The 14,423-nt window shown below is 45.2% G+C and overlaps 1 protein-coding gene across 3 annotated transcripts in view; it reads right to left on the bottom strand.

The window, feature by feature from the left end:
• Nucleotides 1-14,423, bottom strand: part of GRIN2A (glutamate ionotropic receptor NMDA type subunit 2A) — a 536,750-nt gene that overhangs the window by 144,656 nt on the left and 377,671 nt on the right. For all 3 annotated transcript variants that reach the window (XM_045047693.1, XM_045047692.1, XM_006942329.5), the window contains one exon: nucleotides 13,689-14,281. In XM_045047693.1, coding sequence (XP_044903628.1) covers nucleotides 13,689-14,281 — 593 coding nt within the window. The remainder of the gene's footprint in view (nucleotides 1-13,688; nucleotides 14,282-14,423) is intronic.

Genomic DNA, 14,423 nt, shown 5'->3' with positions numbered 1-14,423 from the left:
ATATATTCTCAGTCTTCCCACCAGCCTGGGAACTTCAGGAGGGGAACCTTTGTCTGTTGTGCTTGTGGCTGCCCGTGTCCCATACCTACCACAGGGTTGAATACATGAACAAATGCATGTGGGAATTAAAGGAGGAAGAGTGGGAGGGAGGCAGAAGGGAAGGAGGGGAGGAGAGAAGGAGGGAGGATGGAGGGAAAGAGGGAGAGAAGGAGCGAAGAGGGAGGGAGGGAGGAAGGGAGGGAGGAAGCAAGGGAAGGAGGGAGGAAAAGAGGGAGGGAGGGAGGAAGGGCCAAAGGGAAAAGGGAAGGAGGAAGGAAGGGAAGCATGCAACGCAGACAGTCAGGGGATGAAACGTGTAACAGATACCAGGGACTCCTTTTGTTCTATTTGTTTTGTTTTGTTTTGTTTTGTTTTGTTTTCACCTAGTCAGCTGAAGACAAACACTTTCTCCTAGTTCTGTGTTTGGAGCTCAGAGTCTATTTAAGAAAGGCTCTGTTTTGAAAGCTTAAGGTTTATTAAACTCAAGATCTGTAAAGGGCTCAGAGGCAGGCATGATGACTTCCTCCCCCATCTCCTACACAGAGTGGAAGATGTTTGCCAAGGCTTCGGCCTCCCTGCATATGTGTGAAGAGAACACTTTAAAAACCAAGGCAAAGGCGCCTGGGGGGCTCAGTCGGTTAAGCATCTGACTCTCGATCTCGGATCAGGTCACGATCTCACAGTTTGTGAGTTCGAGCCCCGTGTCAGGTTCTACGCTGACAGTGTGGAGCCTGCTTGGGATTCCCTCTCATCTCCCTGGCTCTCTGTCCCTCCCCTGCTTTCTCTCTCTCTCAAAAATAAATAAATAAACTTTTAAAAAAGATGTTAAAAATCAAGGCAGACAACTCCACTGGGACCTGCCCTACAACCAGCATCAAGATTAAATATTGCTTCCCTCTTCCTTTTTACCTTCTATTTCTTTCCTTCTGCCTGGTCAGAATTACTGAGACTCCCTTGCTGATGTTTTTGCTCAATTCTTTGCATCCAGCTAATATTTACTGGTGCTCCTCAGAGATGCACAAAGTCTGAAGGGACGCGTTCTAGAACTCATTTAAAGGGAGCTGATGACTCTGCAACTGAGCTTTCGACTATTCTCATAAAAAGTCTCCCAGGAAAGGTCAACTTCTACCCTTTGTTCTCTCCTCTCTTCATTCTTGGCAACATGCCAACGCTGATCTCTGTGCTAATGACAATAATAATAATTGATGTTGACGGTAAAACTATTAACGTTTTCAGGGAGGTTTTGTGATTTATAAAATGAAACCCCATGCATTGCATTTCTGTGACAAGTCAACTTGCAAGGCACGCCAATGACTCCTGCCCCAAATGGGGAGATCTCTGTACACGCTTTGGGGCACTGGGAAACTTCCTAGGGCCTCATGAAAACACACCTGGAGAGTCCTCTTTCCTGGGGCTGCCAGAGGGTCAGAGGAGCAGGTGAAGTCAGAGAGGCCATCGTGGTCCTGGTTGTGCCACTAAATGACCCTGGGAAAGTCCTTTTTCTCCCTGAGATTTTTCTTTCTCATGCAAAAAGAGGAAAAATGATACCACGGGTCTCATGGAGCTGTTGTGAGAACAGAATAAGATAATACAGGTCAACATCCTTAACACAGCATCAAGACCAGAGCAACTGCTGTGTTAGCAACTATCACCACTCACCCACTGACACACATTTAAGTGTCTACATCATGCTAGGTAGTGGTGTATACAGTAACGATGGCCAGGTCCCTAGAGATGTTCTTCTTCATCTCCACCAGCACCACCACATTATTATTATTCATCACAAAGGACCTAGAAGGAAAGAGGATACAGGTGCAGTGGAAGCAACCCATCTAGCTCTGGGAGAAAGAAAATCTGGGTTTCCCATGTTTCTGCCATTAACGAGTCTCTCATCAGTGAAAAATGAACCCTGTGTCTTCCAGGCCTCAATTTCCTCACCTGTAAAAAGGAAAGAGAAGCAATGGACAATCTCGATGTTACAAAACCAGCTGAAAATAATTTGTAACAACTAATAACATACTTGGCGAATTTGGGCCATAAACAAGGAAAAATCAGATCAGAACCACATACTTGACAAGGTGTAGGTGATCAAGGGACCTTTCCAGCAGTGACCGGTAACACACAGCATGGGCTCCATCAGACTCCCTTGTTTGCCGTGTATTGGACAGGTTCTAGGATATTGCAAAAGGCTAGATCCCTGCCCCACCACCAATGAGAACAAATCTCTCTTCCCAGCTTTAGAAGAACATCTATGCCTTAATCCACTCTGATGGGTGGGAACTCCCCGTGGGTAGTTCAGGAGGTACTTGTCTTTGGGCAAAGTCAAATTCCCACCGGTAAGTTGAACAGAAAAGTAGGTTTAGGACCCAGGGCCACAGAGAATGACCACTTAGCCCCTGATGACTATGTCCTAGACACCCCCAGCTGAAACTTTTAAAACACTGTGTTTGTTTGTTTGTTTTTGAGAAAACGTGAGTGAAAGATTAGGGGCTCCTCTCCAATATTACGGGGTGTCTCATCGCAGAGAATCACAGACTAGCAGATTTTTTTACATGACTTCTCTAGAATGTCTGTCCAATAATGTTGAAGGCATACAGAACGACAGAGACCTATGTTGTCCACAGACCTACTTGTTTGGACCCAGGTGGAAAGATCCCTGGAGGTGAGGTACCAAAACTTCCTGTTACCACTCATTCTGTTATCTACCACTCTTAAGGCTCATCAAGTTCTTATTTGGGTGATGATTATGAATGATGATGATTATGATAAAATAGCAAAATACAAGATGCATAAAGAGGCCATTGATGTAATACAAGTAAGTAGCCCAGGAGGGGATGAAAATAAACTGGGCAGGCCTTCTTGATAACACCCAGTTGACCATCTCCAGGTAGGAGGAAGGTTCCTATACAAGATGGCAGCCTTGGAGGCTCCTGAACTTACCTCCTCTCATGCACACCAAATCTAGAATTACACATGCAGCAATTACCTCCGAAAGAAATCCGGAAACTAGATCAGTGACTCCTATATATCAAGTGAACAAGAAAATACCCACATCAAAGTGGGTAGGAAAGGCCGAGATACTCTTGCCATAAACCCTACCACCTGCACAGCAACATACAGCTGGGACTCCCGACTCCCAGCTTCCTCCTGAGGAGTGAAGGGTTTGGACCCAACACCTAGAGCTCCAACCTTTAAAACTTCCAGATAGGCATGTGGAATTACCGTCATCAGTGTTTCATATTTTTAAGATTTGCTGAAAATATAATTTTTTGTGACACCTTTCAATTTTTAAATGTTGGGATTTATTCAAGTTTTGAAAACAATAAAAACATTCTGAGTCAAAAAAAAAAAAGGAAAATACAACTTCAGGTCAATTTGCAACCTCAGAAAGTAGTGTAACAGGGTTTCGACCCAAACAAAGCTTGATTGGAATTCTAGCTTCATTTTATGTTAGCTGTGTGCCTTTTGTCCAGTTATATAATTTCTCTGGTCCTCAGTTTCACCAACTAAAATATGAGTTATTATGATTTATAATTGGCCTGCTGGTAATAAGTCTATTCAGCATCCATTGTCTTCTTCCTTGTTCTTAACAGAATTCACATTTGTTAAAACATCATGTTTGCCATAAAGCTTGATGGACCTTGGGGGGAACTTCCCCCATCCCCAATTCTTAGAGTAAGTCTAGATTGGTTTAATGTATTCCTATTTGCCTTTTCAGTGATTGGACTGGGAATCCAGAATTAAGCCGGTGAGTACATGGCATTTTCAAAATGGCTGTTACTGGCCCAAATATGGACACATGACCTAATTTGGCCATGAACAAAGAAGTCATCCGAGGTGTGGCTGACAGCAAACTTAAGGTCCCAAAGAAAGAGGTTTGATAACAAAGACTACAATTACCAAAGAGCAGAGTCAAGAGATCATAGGGAAAAGAACAAGAGCCTTGATCATACTGCTTCTGAAGTCCACCCTACCTATGAAATTCCAATCAAATAATTCACTCACATACTGAATTTAGTTGACAGTTGCAGCAAAAATATCCTAGATGCACATCTAAGGATTATAGATAATTTAGTTAAAGTGACTAGCACAGAAAAGACACTTAATACATGGCAGGGCACTTTAAAATTTCCATTACATCACATTTTAAAATATATATGTTTCTATAAGGTAACTTATAAAACTTGAAGTTACACACACACACACACACACACACACACACACACACACACACACACACTGATGTATTAATTAACTTGCTAAAACTTCCTTTTACTAATAGTGATGGAAATATAAAGGAAATGAGTCCACATCTCAGGAGAGCTGTTCTTCCTCACACAGGAAACTGAATAGTGTGTGTATTTATTCCTTGTGTTTGGACAGGACTTAACCAAACGAAGCAAATCTCCGGAACTGGTGGTGGGGATTTGGACAAGAGTACACCAGACATGAGCAGATCAGCCAGTTCAGTCCCCAGACTGTGAAGCCTGGATAAAAACATGGCTGGCCTCCCCCCATGCCCATGCCAAACCTAGCTGGCAAACTAGCCTAACAGGGGCTCCTCCAGCCCTGGGATCCATGACAGGCGGTCAGGCACCAGGAGGCTGCATGGGGGCTCAGTCACACTGCAGGCAGGCAGCATCTATGTGGGGTCAAGAGAAGGGGACCAAGACAGAGAACAGGTGGAAATGCCCACCCATACTGGCTGTCCAGCACGAGGAGGGCTTCTGTCCTATATACAAGGAGGTGCATAGACAGACACTATTCCGGGAGAGCCAACAAAAGACAGCCTGTAAATAAACTGGCCCTTCACATGTGCCCTTTACACTGTGGCACAGGTGCCCCCCTTGCGGGATAAAGGGTTTTTAACTTATTGTTTTGTATTACATCAGATGTCTTCCAGATCATGTTAAGAATGAAGCAAAAGCAGGGGCGCCTGGGTGGCTCAGTCAGTTAAGCGTCCGACTTCAGCTCACGTCATGAGCTCACAGTTCGTGGCTTCCAGCCCTGTGTTGGGTTCTGTGCTGACAGCTTGGAGCCTGGAGCCTGCTTCAGATTCTGTGTCTTCCTCTCTCTCTCTGTCCCTCCCCTACTTATGTTCTCTCTCTCTGTCTTTCAAAAATAAATATTAAAAAAATTCTTTTTTAAATAAAGCAAAAGCAGAGGTTTTGCCCCCTTCTTGAAGTATCACTTTCTCATCTCTCCAGATGCAAAGCGTGGCTTGCCATCGGTGTCCTGACTCCAGCCGAGTATGGTATTGGCTTCTTCTGACTCCAAGAATTGGCTGCTCAGATGATTTGCCTGGCACTTCATCGTGTGATTGGTCTTACTTTCTCCATGTATTGATTAAAACTGCTGGTATGATTATCTAACTCTCCTAGGGTGCACTCAACCTGGGCATACTAGCAATGGCCATAGATTATAGAACTCCGCAGGGCCCACAGTGCCTGCCATGATGTCTAGCATACAGCAGACACCATAAAGACACCCACCAGGCTCCATAACAGAAGCAGGGCACAGACAGTCTCCATGGGAAAAAGAGGCGGCCGAAGTTCCCAACCCAACTCTTTCTCCCCAAGATTCTCCTTTCCCTTGGGGCTTATTTGCCAAGGAATGCTGAAGTTCCTCAAGGTTTCAGCCCGGTTAGTCTTCTGATTCTTCCTTACCCACCCCTAGGTGATGTCACCCAATCCTAGGGTTTCAACCGCCACCAATAAGCTTTGAAATGTGTGTTGCATATTTCGGTGTCAACTGAGACCCTCTTCTTCAATTGCCTACGTGAGATTTCCACTCGGGTGTCCAGCGTGTGTTCCATGAACACGCTCGAAATTAGATGCTCTTCCTGACCCCCTCCTCTCTACACCTGCTGCTTCCCCAGTTTTGTGAAAGGCACCACCATCTACTCAGCTGTATAAGTGCCAAATTCTTGATTAATATCTTTTATCACTTTATGTTCATCTGTGAAGCCTTGTTCACTTTACTGCACAACGCACATGAAGCTCACTCACTCCTCTCTGAATACACGGCCATTACTCTCACACAAGTCACTGCCTGCTCTCCCCTGGACTATGCCACAGTCTCCTAACTGATCCCTGTGCTTACACATTAAGATCCTCTGCCCCCAAAATACTGTCTGTCAGCAGGCACCAGAGTAATGAGGAGGGTGCTTTTTCTTTGCTTTATCTTCTCACAGAAGAGAGTTGCAGCAAATTATCAGCATACGTCACCAAATTAACAAGTTTCAAAATGAAAACTGTCTCAGCGTCCAACCCTGGGGGAAACAGATCGATCCATATTCTTATTAGGCATGCGGGTCCCCAAATCCAAAGACTCGCATCGGGCACATCTGAACAATATTTGTGCTGCATGTATGACCCCGAAACCACCTTTCCCTCAAGGTAAAGGCATGGCCAATTTCTGGTCCTTTCAAGTTGCCAGCATCCAGTTCCCACCATTTGTCAAGCTATTCATTGGATGCCAGTTGGAAATGACTGACTTGCATTGCAGGGTTGGCATACGGTACTTTTGACTTCCAGCCAAAAAAGACACGGCTGTGTTCCAGGAGAGATGCCACAAGCAGAGATGATGCTGAAGAGAGGCTGTTGACTTAGCTGTCAGGCTGAACACCCAGGGAGCAGAGACCACCTCTCATGGGTCTGTCAGGACACAGGCGGGGTCAGCTCAAGCTGTGCACCCGGCCCTGGGAAGGAGGACAATTAACAGATCGGGTGCCAACTATAGCCTAGATGCTTGGCTGAGTGTATTACACGCATGTAAGTGTCACCACAGTCCCCTAGGGCTGGAATGATCTCTGTTTGCAGTCAAGAAGTGGAGGCTCAAAGAAATCAAGTAACTTGCCCAAGATAACCATGGCACTTTCCGAACTCACGTTCCACAAAGTCACAAAGCCTGGTGGAATGCACTTTGCGTTCTCAATCTGGCACTTGCACCTGGATTCTCTCGAATCTCATTTCTACATATCTCTTGCTGATTTGCTTTGAGGCTCAGCCTTTCTTCCTCATCACGGAGTCCAGAGCCCCAGTCAGATTTGCAGCACAAGCCCACAGGATGGCCGGGTCTCGTGGGTGCCTGGTGCCATTGCCAGAAATGTTTGTCGAGCATACAGTAATCCCACAGATAAATATTTGCAAAGAGTTATCACATTCACCCAGGGAAGTTTTAACTCCGGTCAAGCTCAGAGACTTAACGGAGTAGGCTCTTTTATTGGCAATAAAAAAAGAAACCAACAGTGTTAATTCTGACTTCTTAAAAACAAACAAACAAACAAACAAACAAACAAAAAACCAAAAAGGCAGCCCAGCTTAGTGCAGTCTGTTAATGGGTCATTAAGCCAGGAACTTTTCCTGTGGTTATTTTAGAAATGAAGACTGAAAAAGTATCAAGGAGGGGGGCCTGGGTGGCTCAGTCGGTTAAGTGTCCAACTTCGGTTCAGGTCATGATCTCGCAGTTTGTACATTCGAGCGCCGCGTTGGGCTCTGTGCTGACAGCTCAGAGCATGGAGCCTGCTTCAGCTTCCGTGTCTCCTTCTCTCTCTCTGCCCCTCCTTTCTCTCTCTCTCTCTCTCCCTCTTTCAAAAATAATTAAACATTTAAAATTTTTTAAAAAGATAAAAGTACCAAAGTAACTTGGAAATGAATTAAGCTCACACATATAGATCTTCCTTCCATTTCATTTTCTGTCAGGGTCATAATTTACAACATTATTGCTTCTTTTCGTTTAAATTTTTTGTTTGCTTGTTTGTTTATTTTGACAAAGAGAGAGAACACAAGCTGGGAAGGGGCTGAGTGAAGCAGAGACGACCGGGCTCCATACCATCTGTACAGAGCCTCGTGTGGGGCTCAAACTCACGAACCATGAGACCATGACCTGAGCCAAGATCAAGAGTCCGATGCTTAACTGACTGAGCCACTGAGACGCCCCAATGTCGTTGCTTCTTAAAGCAGAAGCCTGATAAATCACAAAGTTAATTTAAAACACATAAGTGCTCAAGCCAGATATCGTCAATTAAAGTCAAATAACTTCTCTTCAATAGGAATCCATTAACTCTCCTGGGAGAAGATGTTCTTTCCCCACTCATCTGGGCTAAAGATCTACTTGAACACTTCTGACCTCCAAGACACTTGTCCACATCCTGCTTCCTTAACTAAAATGGAAGCCACGGGATGTACAGTCATAATTCAGTCGTTAAAAAGCAAGGTAGAAATCTATTTCTCACTTCCCTGCCTGTAAATAGCTTGCAGTCTAATAAGTATAATTATAGAAACAATAATGACAATCATCACCACAATAATAATAACAACAGTAATTTTTGAAATGCCTCCTACCAGCCAGGCTTGTGTTTCAACATATATGCTTTCACTTAATTTTGGTACAATAAGATGACTACCCTCCTACACACACACACACACACACACACACACACACGTGTGTGTGTGCATTTAGAAAAAATTCTGGATTTAGCATGGTTACTAACGTAAACTTGGTAAGCAGTACGTGGCTAATTCCAAACCTGGCCATACGGACTTTTCTCTCTACTGAACTGCCTTCTTCCCACTGGCCATGCTCCTCCCAGGGTAAGCCTTTAGCAAGAGAGTTTAGGTCTAAAAAGAATCCACCTTTTGGGGTGCCTGAGTGGCTCAGTCAGTTAAGCGTCCGACTTTGGCTCAGGTCATGATCTCACGGTTCCTGAGTTCAAGCCCCGCATTGGGCTCTGTTGTAACAGTTCAGAGCCTGGAGCCTGCTTCAGATTCTGTGTTCCCCTCTCTCACTCTGCCCCTTACCCCACCAAAAATAAAATAAACATTAAAAATTTAAAAAAAAAACAAAGCTACCAGAAAGATGTTTGGGAAATGTCAGCAAAACATTGAGCCATCTCAACCCCAATCCACTTCTCCTTAGGTGTTATGATTCCCCAGAAGGACATCCCTTTCCTCCTGTACCTCCAACCTAGTGAGACGAGCCTCCTCTATGAGATATTCCACTGCCCCTCAGGCCTCAAAGACAAGTCACAAATGGCAACACTGAACACCGCCTGACCCAATATTTATATGGGGGCTTTCTCTGTCTCGCCATCCAGGGATAATTGGTGTCTAGCCTACAGAGGGACTAAATGCCCCGTGGGGAATGAATCAGTGGTAATCCTGTGGACTGTGGCATACAGACCCATCTGTTCCGCTACCTGTTCTGTATCTACAAGTTATATTATAATAGTAACGACGTATAGATTGCAGTCCATATGTCAGGCTCTGGGCTAAAAGGCAAATACTTCTCTTGTCCCCATGTTATGTCTCAGGAGGCAGCCTTGGAGGAATTAAGGGACTTGTCCAAAGCCTTCGATCTAGAAGAGTTCTAATCTGGGATTCAAACCCAGGCTTTGGTGCCAGACTTTTCACCCTGAGGCCACATTGCCTCCCAGAGGGCCCTATCCACCAGAGGCCTGGACGGACTCTTGGGACAGGACTGGACAGAACAGCCTCGGTTCCACACCAGCAGAACAGGTAATATTCTACCTTCACAGCTCCAGGAATTACCAGTGACGTGCTCTGTGCTTGGTGAAGGGACAGATGTTTAATAACTTTGCAGTAGCAAGGAGGAGGTTACATAACATGGCTGAGCTATTTTTGAACTTTATAAAATGCTGACTGCTCTTTTCAAAGTGCCTTCTGTAAAACCAGGAATATTAAACATAAAGAACATTTTCCCCTTTCCCCCACCTTTTTTTCCCCCTGAAATCCCAGGGACAGAAACAGGTCCACGGCAAGATCATTAACATGTCATCCTGAGCAAGCAGTCTTGTCTACCAGGTCCCGCGTCATAAGAAGTCATGGTTACAGTGTCCTAATAACGCAAGCTCTGGGTAGGAGATTACAAGTCACGTCCCTGAAGACCACACAGGGACATGTGTAACTGGTTCCAAGATGGCACACTCAACCAGTCAAAGAGGAACCCCAGATCCCCACATCAATGTAGCATGACAGCCATCCATGTGAGTTTATCCGAACTTCTTCCAAGGTATTTGCATCCTCCTGACTACGTGGTGGGAGTAACGACACCTACTTGGTGACTGGATGCTTTGCGGAACCCTGAACTGGAGAGTCCTGGGATTCCAACTCGACTACAGACACTGAGGATCCCTTACGTTACCAACCTAAATGTCCATCTGAGGGGGATGGTTAAACAAACAATGCAATAGTTACATGCACAACAGAACACAAGACAGCACCTAAGATGAATATCCTAGAAGGACACGGGTCCTCATAGATGCATCTTGAACCACAAGGTTGACGTAAAGGAAACTGGAAGATATCAAACACCACTCATGTGCATTAGAAAGAACTGTGCCTTGGGTCTGAGGTTGCAGAGACGTCTGTACTAAAAGTAAAAACATGCACACAGATCTGGATTCCCACCAAGATCATGGCAGTGTTTTTCCCTCCCAGGGAGAGAAAAGGAAGAAAGTGGGACTCGGGAGAGGTATATCAGGACTGCTACGTGGTCGGTAATGTGTATGTCTTTTAAAAATTTGAAACCAGTGTGACATATTGGGGTGGGTGTTTCATCAGACTCTGTACTAGCTTTTTGTTCTTCCCTCATATTTTTAAAAAAGCCCTTGTTACCTGAGTCTGTCGCAATGCAAACCTCCTTCTTCAGCACACTGTACGTTCTTTGAGGACGGAAGTTATGTCTTCATTCCCGTGTGTATTTTGGGGGGCTAGCATGGGTTCCGCTGGAAGGAAGGAATGACTGATAGAGGAGAAGAGAATGGTGTCCTTAATGCGGTTCGGAAAAACTGCCATCTGGGGGCTTTCTCCAGCTCCCAGCCCTTCCCTTGCCTGGCAAACTGCTCCTCTGGCCTGGATGAGTTTAAGAAACACCGCAACAGTGGGCAAGTATAGTAAGAAGCCACTGCTTGCACCACATTCCAGCCTCACACACAGGGCGAGCATCGCCAGCGGTCCACGGAAGGAGAGAGGTTTCATTAAACACCAGGCAGTGGATGACGGCTTACCACACTTGATCCATTACTACTCTGGGGCTGAAGCACCATCTACAAAAATTGCTGCATTCAAAACATAACTCCTAGAAACAGCATGACAGCATTTCACAGCAGTGGGGTTTTTTTTTTTTTTGTTTTTTTTTTAGGAACAGAATTCAGGATGGTCACTCGAAGGAGCTCTGTATGTCTTGACAATTATCCTTCTCCAATTCCTTTTCCTGTATACACTATATTTCAATTGCCCTAAAATTGAGTTATGTTTTCATCAAAATTATACATTTCTGAATATTCCAGCTGCAGGGCATTTTTGATGGGAAGTGAGTACTCATTAGCCCAGCCCTCGTGTTTGCGCTGGCAGAAATCCTGCCTCTGTAAGAGGCTTCCAGGCCTCATACTCATTTCCCGGAGTTCCCTCCTGATCTTTAGGCAATTCTTCAAAAACGCTCAAAGCGGTAATGGAGAAACAGGATGGCTAAAGAGAGAATCAGAGGGGAAGGGGAAATTCTGAAGGACCACAATTTCTTAATTCAAGAGTTTATTTTCCATGTGTATACCAATTTTATTTTTTTTTAATTTTTTAATGTTTTTATTTTTTTGAGACAGAGAGAGAGCATGAGCAGGGGAGGGGCAGAGAGAGAGGGAGACACAGAGTCTGAAGCAGGCTCCAGGCTCTGAGCTGTCAGCACAGAGCCCAACGTGGGGCTCGAACTCACAGACTGTGAGATCATGCCCTGAACCGAAGTCGGATGCTTAACCGACTGAGCCACCCAGGCGCCCCTGTGTATACCAATTTTAAAGATGTATAATCTTTCCACACGTGCACACCTCTGGACTCAGAGATAATCCCTGCACTGTAGCAGATTCAAGGTCCTAAAATCTCCCAGAGTCACTTTGGAGTGACGTGTTACTCTGCTGGTAATAAACCTACCTAGTCTGCCTACTGTCATTTCTAATGACCAAAAACAACGTCACTGGTCATTCTGACAGGTAGTCAATAATCACTGGGGGCCAGGCACGGCGCTAAGCAGTACTTTCCACGCATCGCCTCATTTCATACTCAGGACAATCCATGGAACATTGGTTCTCAGTGCATGGTCCCCAGACCAGCAATATCAGCAGCACCGAGGAACCTGCTACAATTGCAAATTCTGTCCCCACATCTCCCGTGGCCCCCGGAGCTACTGAATTACAGACTGAGTGTGGAGCCCCGAAATCTGTGGTTTAACAAGCCCTCCTGGTGATTCGGATGCACGCTCAAATTTGACGAGCACCCCCTAGGAAGCAATGCTACCATCACCACTTGGCAACAAACAACTGAGGTGCGGAAAGGTAAAATGGTTATCCGACGCAGACAGAAAGTGGGCCAGACAAGATTTGAACCCTGATAAATCGAGGCCTGGAGTCCAGGCCCTTAACCACAGAACTACACCACGCATTACGTACAGAAGGAGCGTGGATTAAATCACCAGACGTCAGGCAAAAGCAGGCAAAATGGGTGCAGGGGTGATCATTCTAAATGTCAACAGCCAAGCCATAATGATGGGTCACAAGGAACAATGACACTCCTGAGAAACACCGAACTTAAACGTCCACCAAGATGCGAGTGGTTGAATACATTAGGATACATCCATGTGATGGAATACAATGAGGCTTCAAAAGCGGTATCTGCCAAGATTTCCAATGACCTACAAAAATAGGACACAAGAAGGGAAGAAATTCAGACACAGACTCAAACAGAGGATGGAACACCCAGCGTGGGCAGTTTTCCCAAACTGTGACATGTTGGTGGGGACGTGGGAAGCCTGGTGACTTCACAAACTGCTTGCGTGGATATAAATTGGTAGAGTTACTTTGTGGGACAAATTGGCAACAGATACTTCAATTTTTAAATGTGTGTGCTCTGTGACCCCAGAGTTCTACTTCTGAGAATCCGCCCTGGAGAAACCCTGACACATGTGCACAGAGACATGTGGGAGGGTGATCCCTGTGGTTTAGTTTGTGATGGAAAAAGAAAAATCAGAAACAACCTGAATTTCTATCATTATGGAGACTGGATAAACAAACCATGGTGTATCTCTATTGAGAGAGGTAATGTGCACAGGTTTGAAAGAATACACACACACACCCATACATATGTATATCGACACCCACATATGTATCTGCATACATTCATACATATGTATGTGTGTATATATATACATCTTTGTACATATATTCATATATGTGTATATATCTATATATAAAAATATATGCATATGTACACACACATGCACGCTGGAGATACAGTTATAGACAGAAAATGGATAGATCGAGAGATACGTAGATAGATACGGAGACAGGTCTCGTATGTAGGTTTCCAAGGTGTATCATTGAGTAAAAACAGAAGGTTGCAGAGAACGAAGCATGATGGAACTTAAAAACGAAAGATGAGCCGGGGGGTGAGGGGAGGAGAGACTAAGATCATGGAACAAAGCAAGTCCCGTAAGCGCACGCACAACACTCCCTACTGTCAGCGCACATTTCCAGCAGCAAGTACGTATGTGTTGCTCTGAGTATTTCAACAACCAAAGAAGCAAACAAACAGCAAAACACTGGTCCCATTCTGGGACACAAGCAAAGACGGCCCTCTTACTGGTGCAGGGTGTGTGGTGGGGCCTCCGGCTTCTCCGTCTGCCCGTAGCAGCTGGCCTTGGCCTCAGGGATATAGGAGAACTTCTCCAACATGGAATATGCGGCAGTGGTTAGGATGCCCAGGCCGTCCCTCACTCGCGCCTCCAGGCTGTAGTCCCAGTCGTCGTAGGAGACTGAAATGAGTCCTGATGGAAACTCTTTGGGGATGAGCTCCGTGTTTCCAGAAACCAAGCTGGGGACAATCCAGAAGAAATCATATCCAGTGAGGCCCAGGGAGCGGGCCTCACTCAGGATGAGGACGGCCTCATCTTTGGAACAGTAGAGCAGGATCACGGAAGAGTGGATCTTCTTCAACTGGACTTGCGTCTTTGCATCCTCGAAGGAAGTGTCCAGGGTGATCACGTTCTGCATGTCCCAGCCCACAAAGCTGTTGTCCACTGTGGTCTTGATGAAGCTGATAAAGTCCCTGTAGCCAGGGAAGATGGTGGTCACCAAGGAGAAGACATGCCAGTCGTAATCCTGCATGATCTTCAGCATGACCGTGGCTTGTTGCTGGATGGACGCTCCAAATTGGAAGAAGGTTGACGTCGGATCCTGCCAACAGGTTAAAAAAAAAAAAAGAAAGAAAGAAAGAAAGAAAAAGAAAAAGCAAAACAGAGGATGAGGCAGAAGGTGGATTATATATAACCATCTGTCTTTATAGGCTTTAAAAATGCCTTCTTAGAAGGGAGGGAAA

This window comes from Felis catus, chromosome E3, assembly GCF_018350175.1.
Source record: "Felis catus isolate Fca126 chromosome E3, F.catus_Fca126_mat1.0, whole genome shotgun sequence".
In the NCBI taxonomy this organism is placed as follows: Eukaryota; Metazoa; Chordata; class Mammalia; order Carnivora; family Felidae; genus Felis; species Felis catus.
This window is presented reverse-complemented; position numbering and strand designations above follow the sequence as displayed.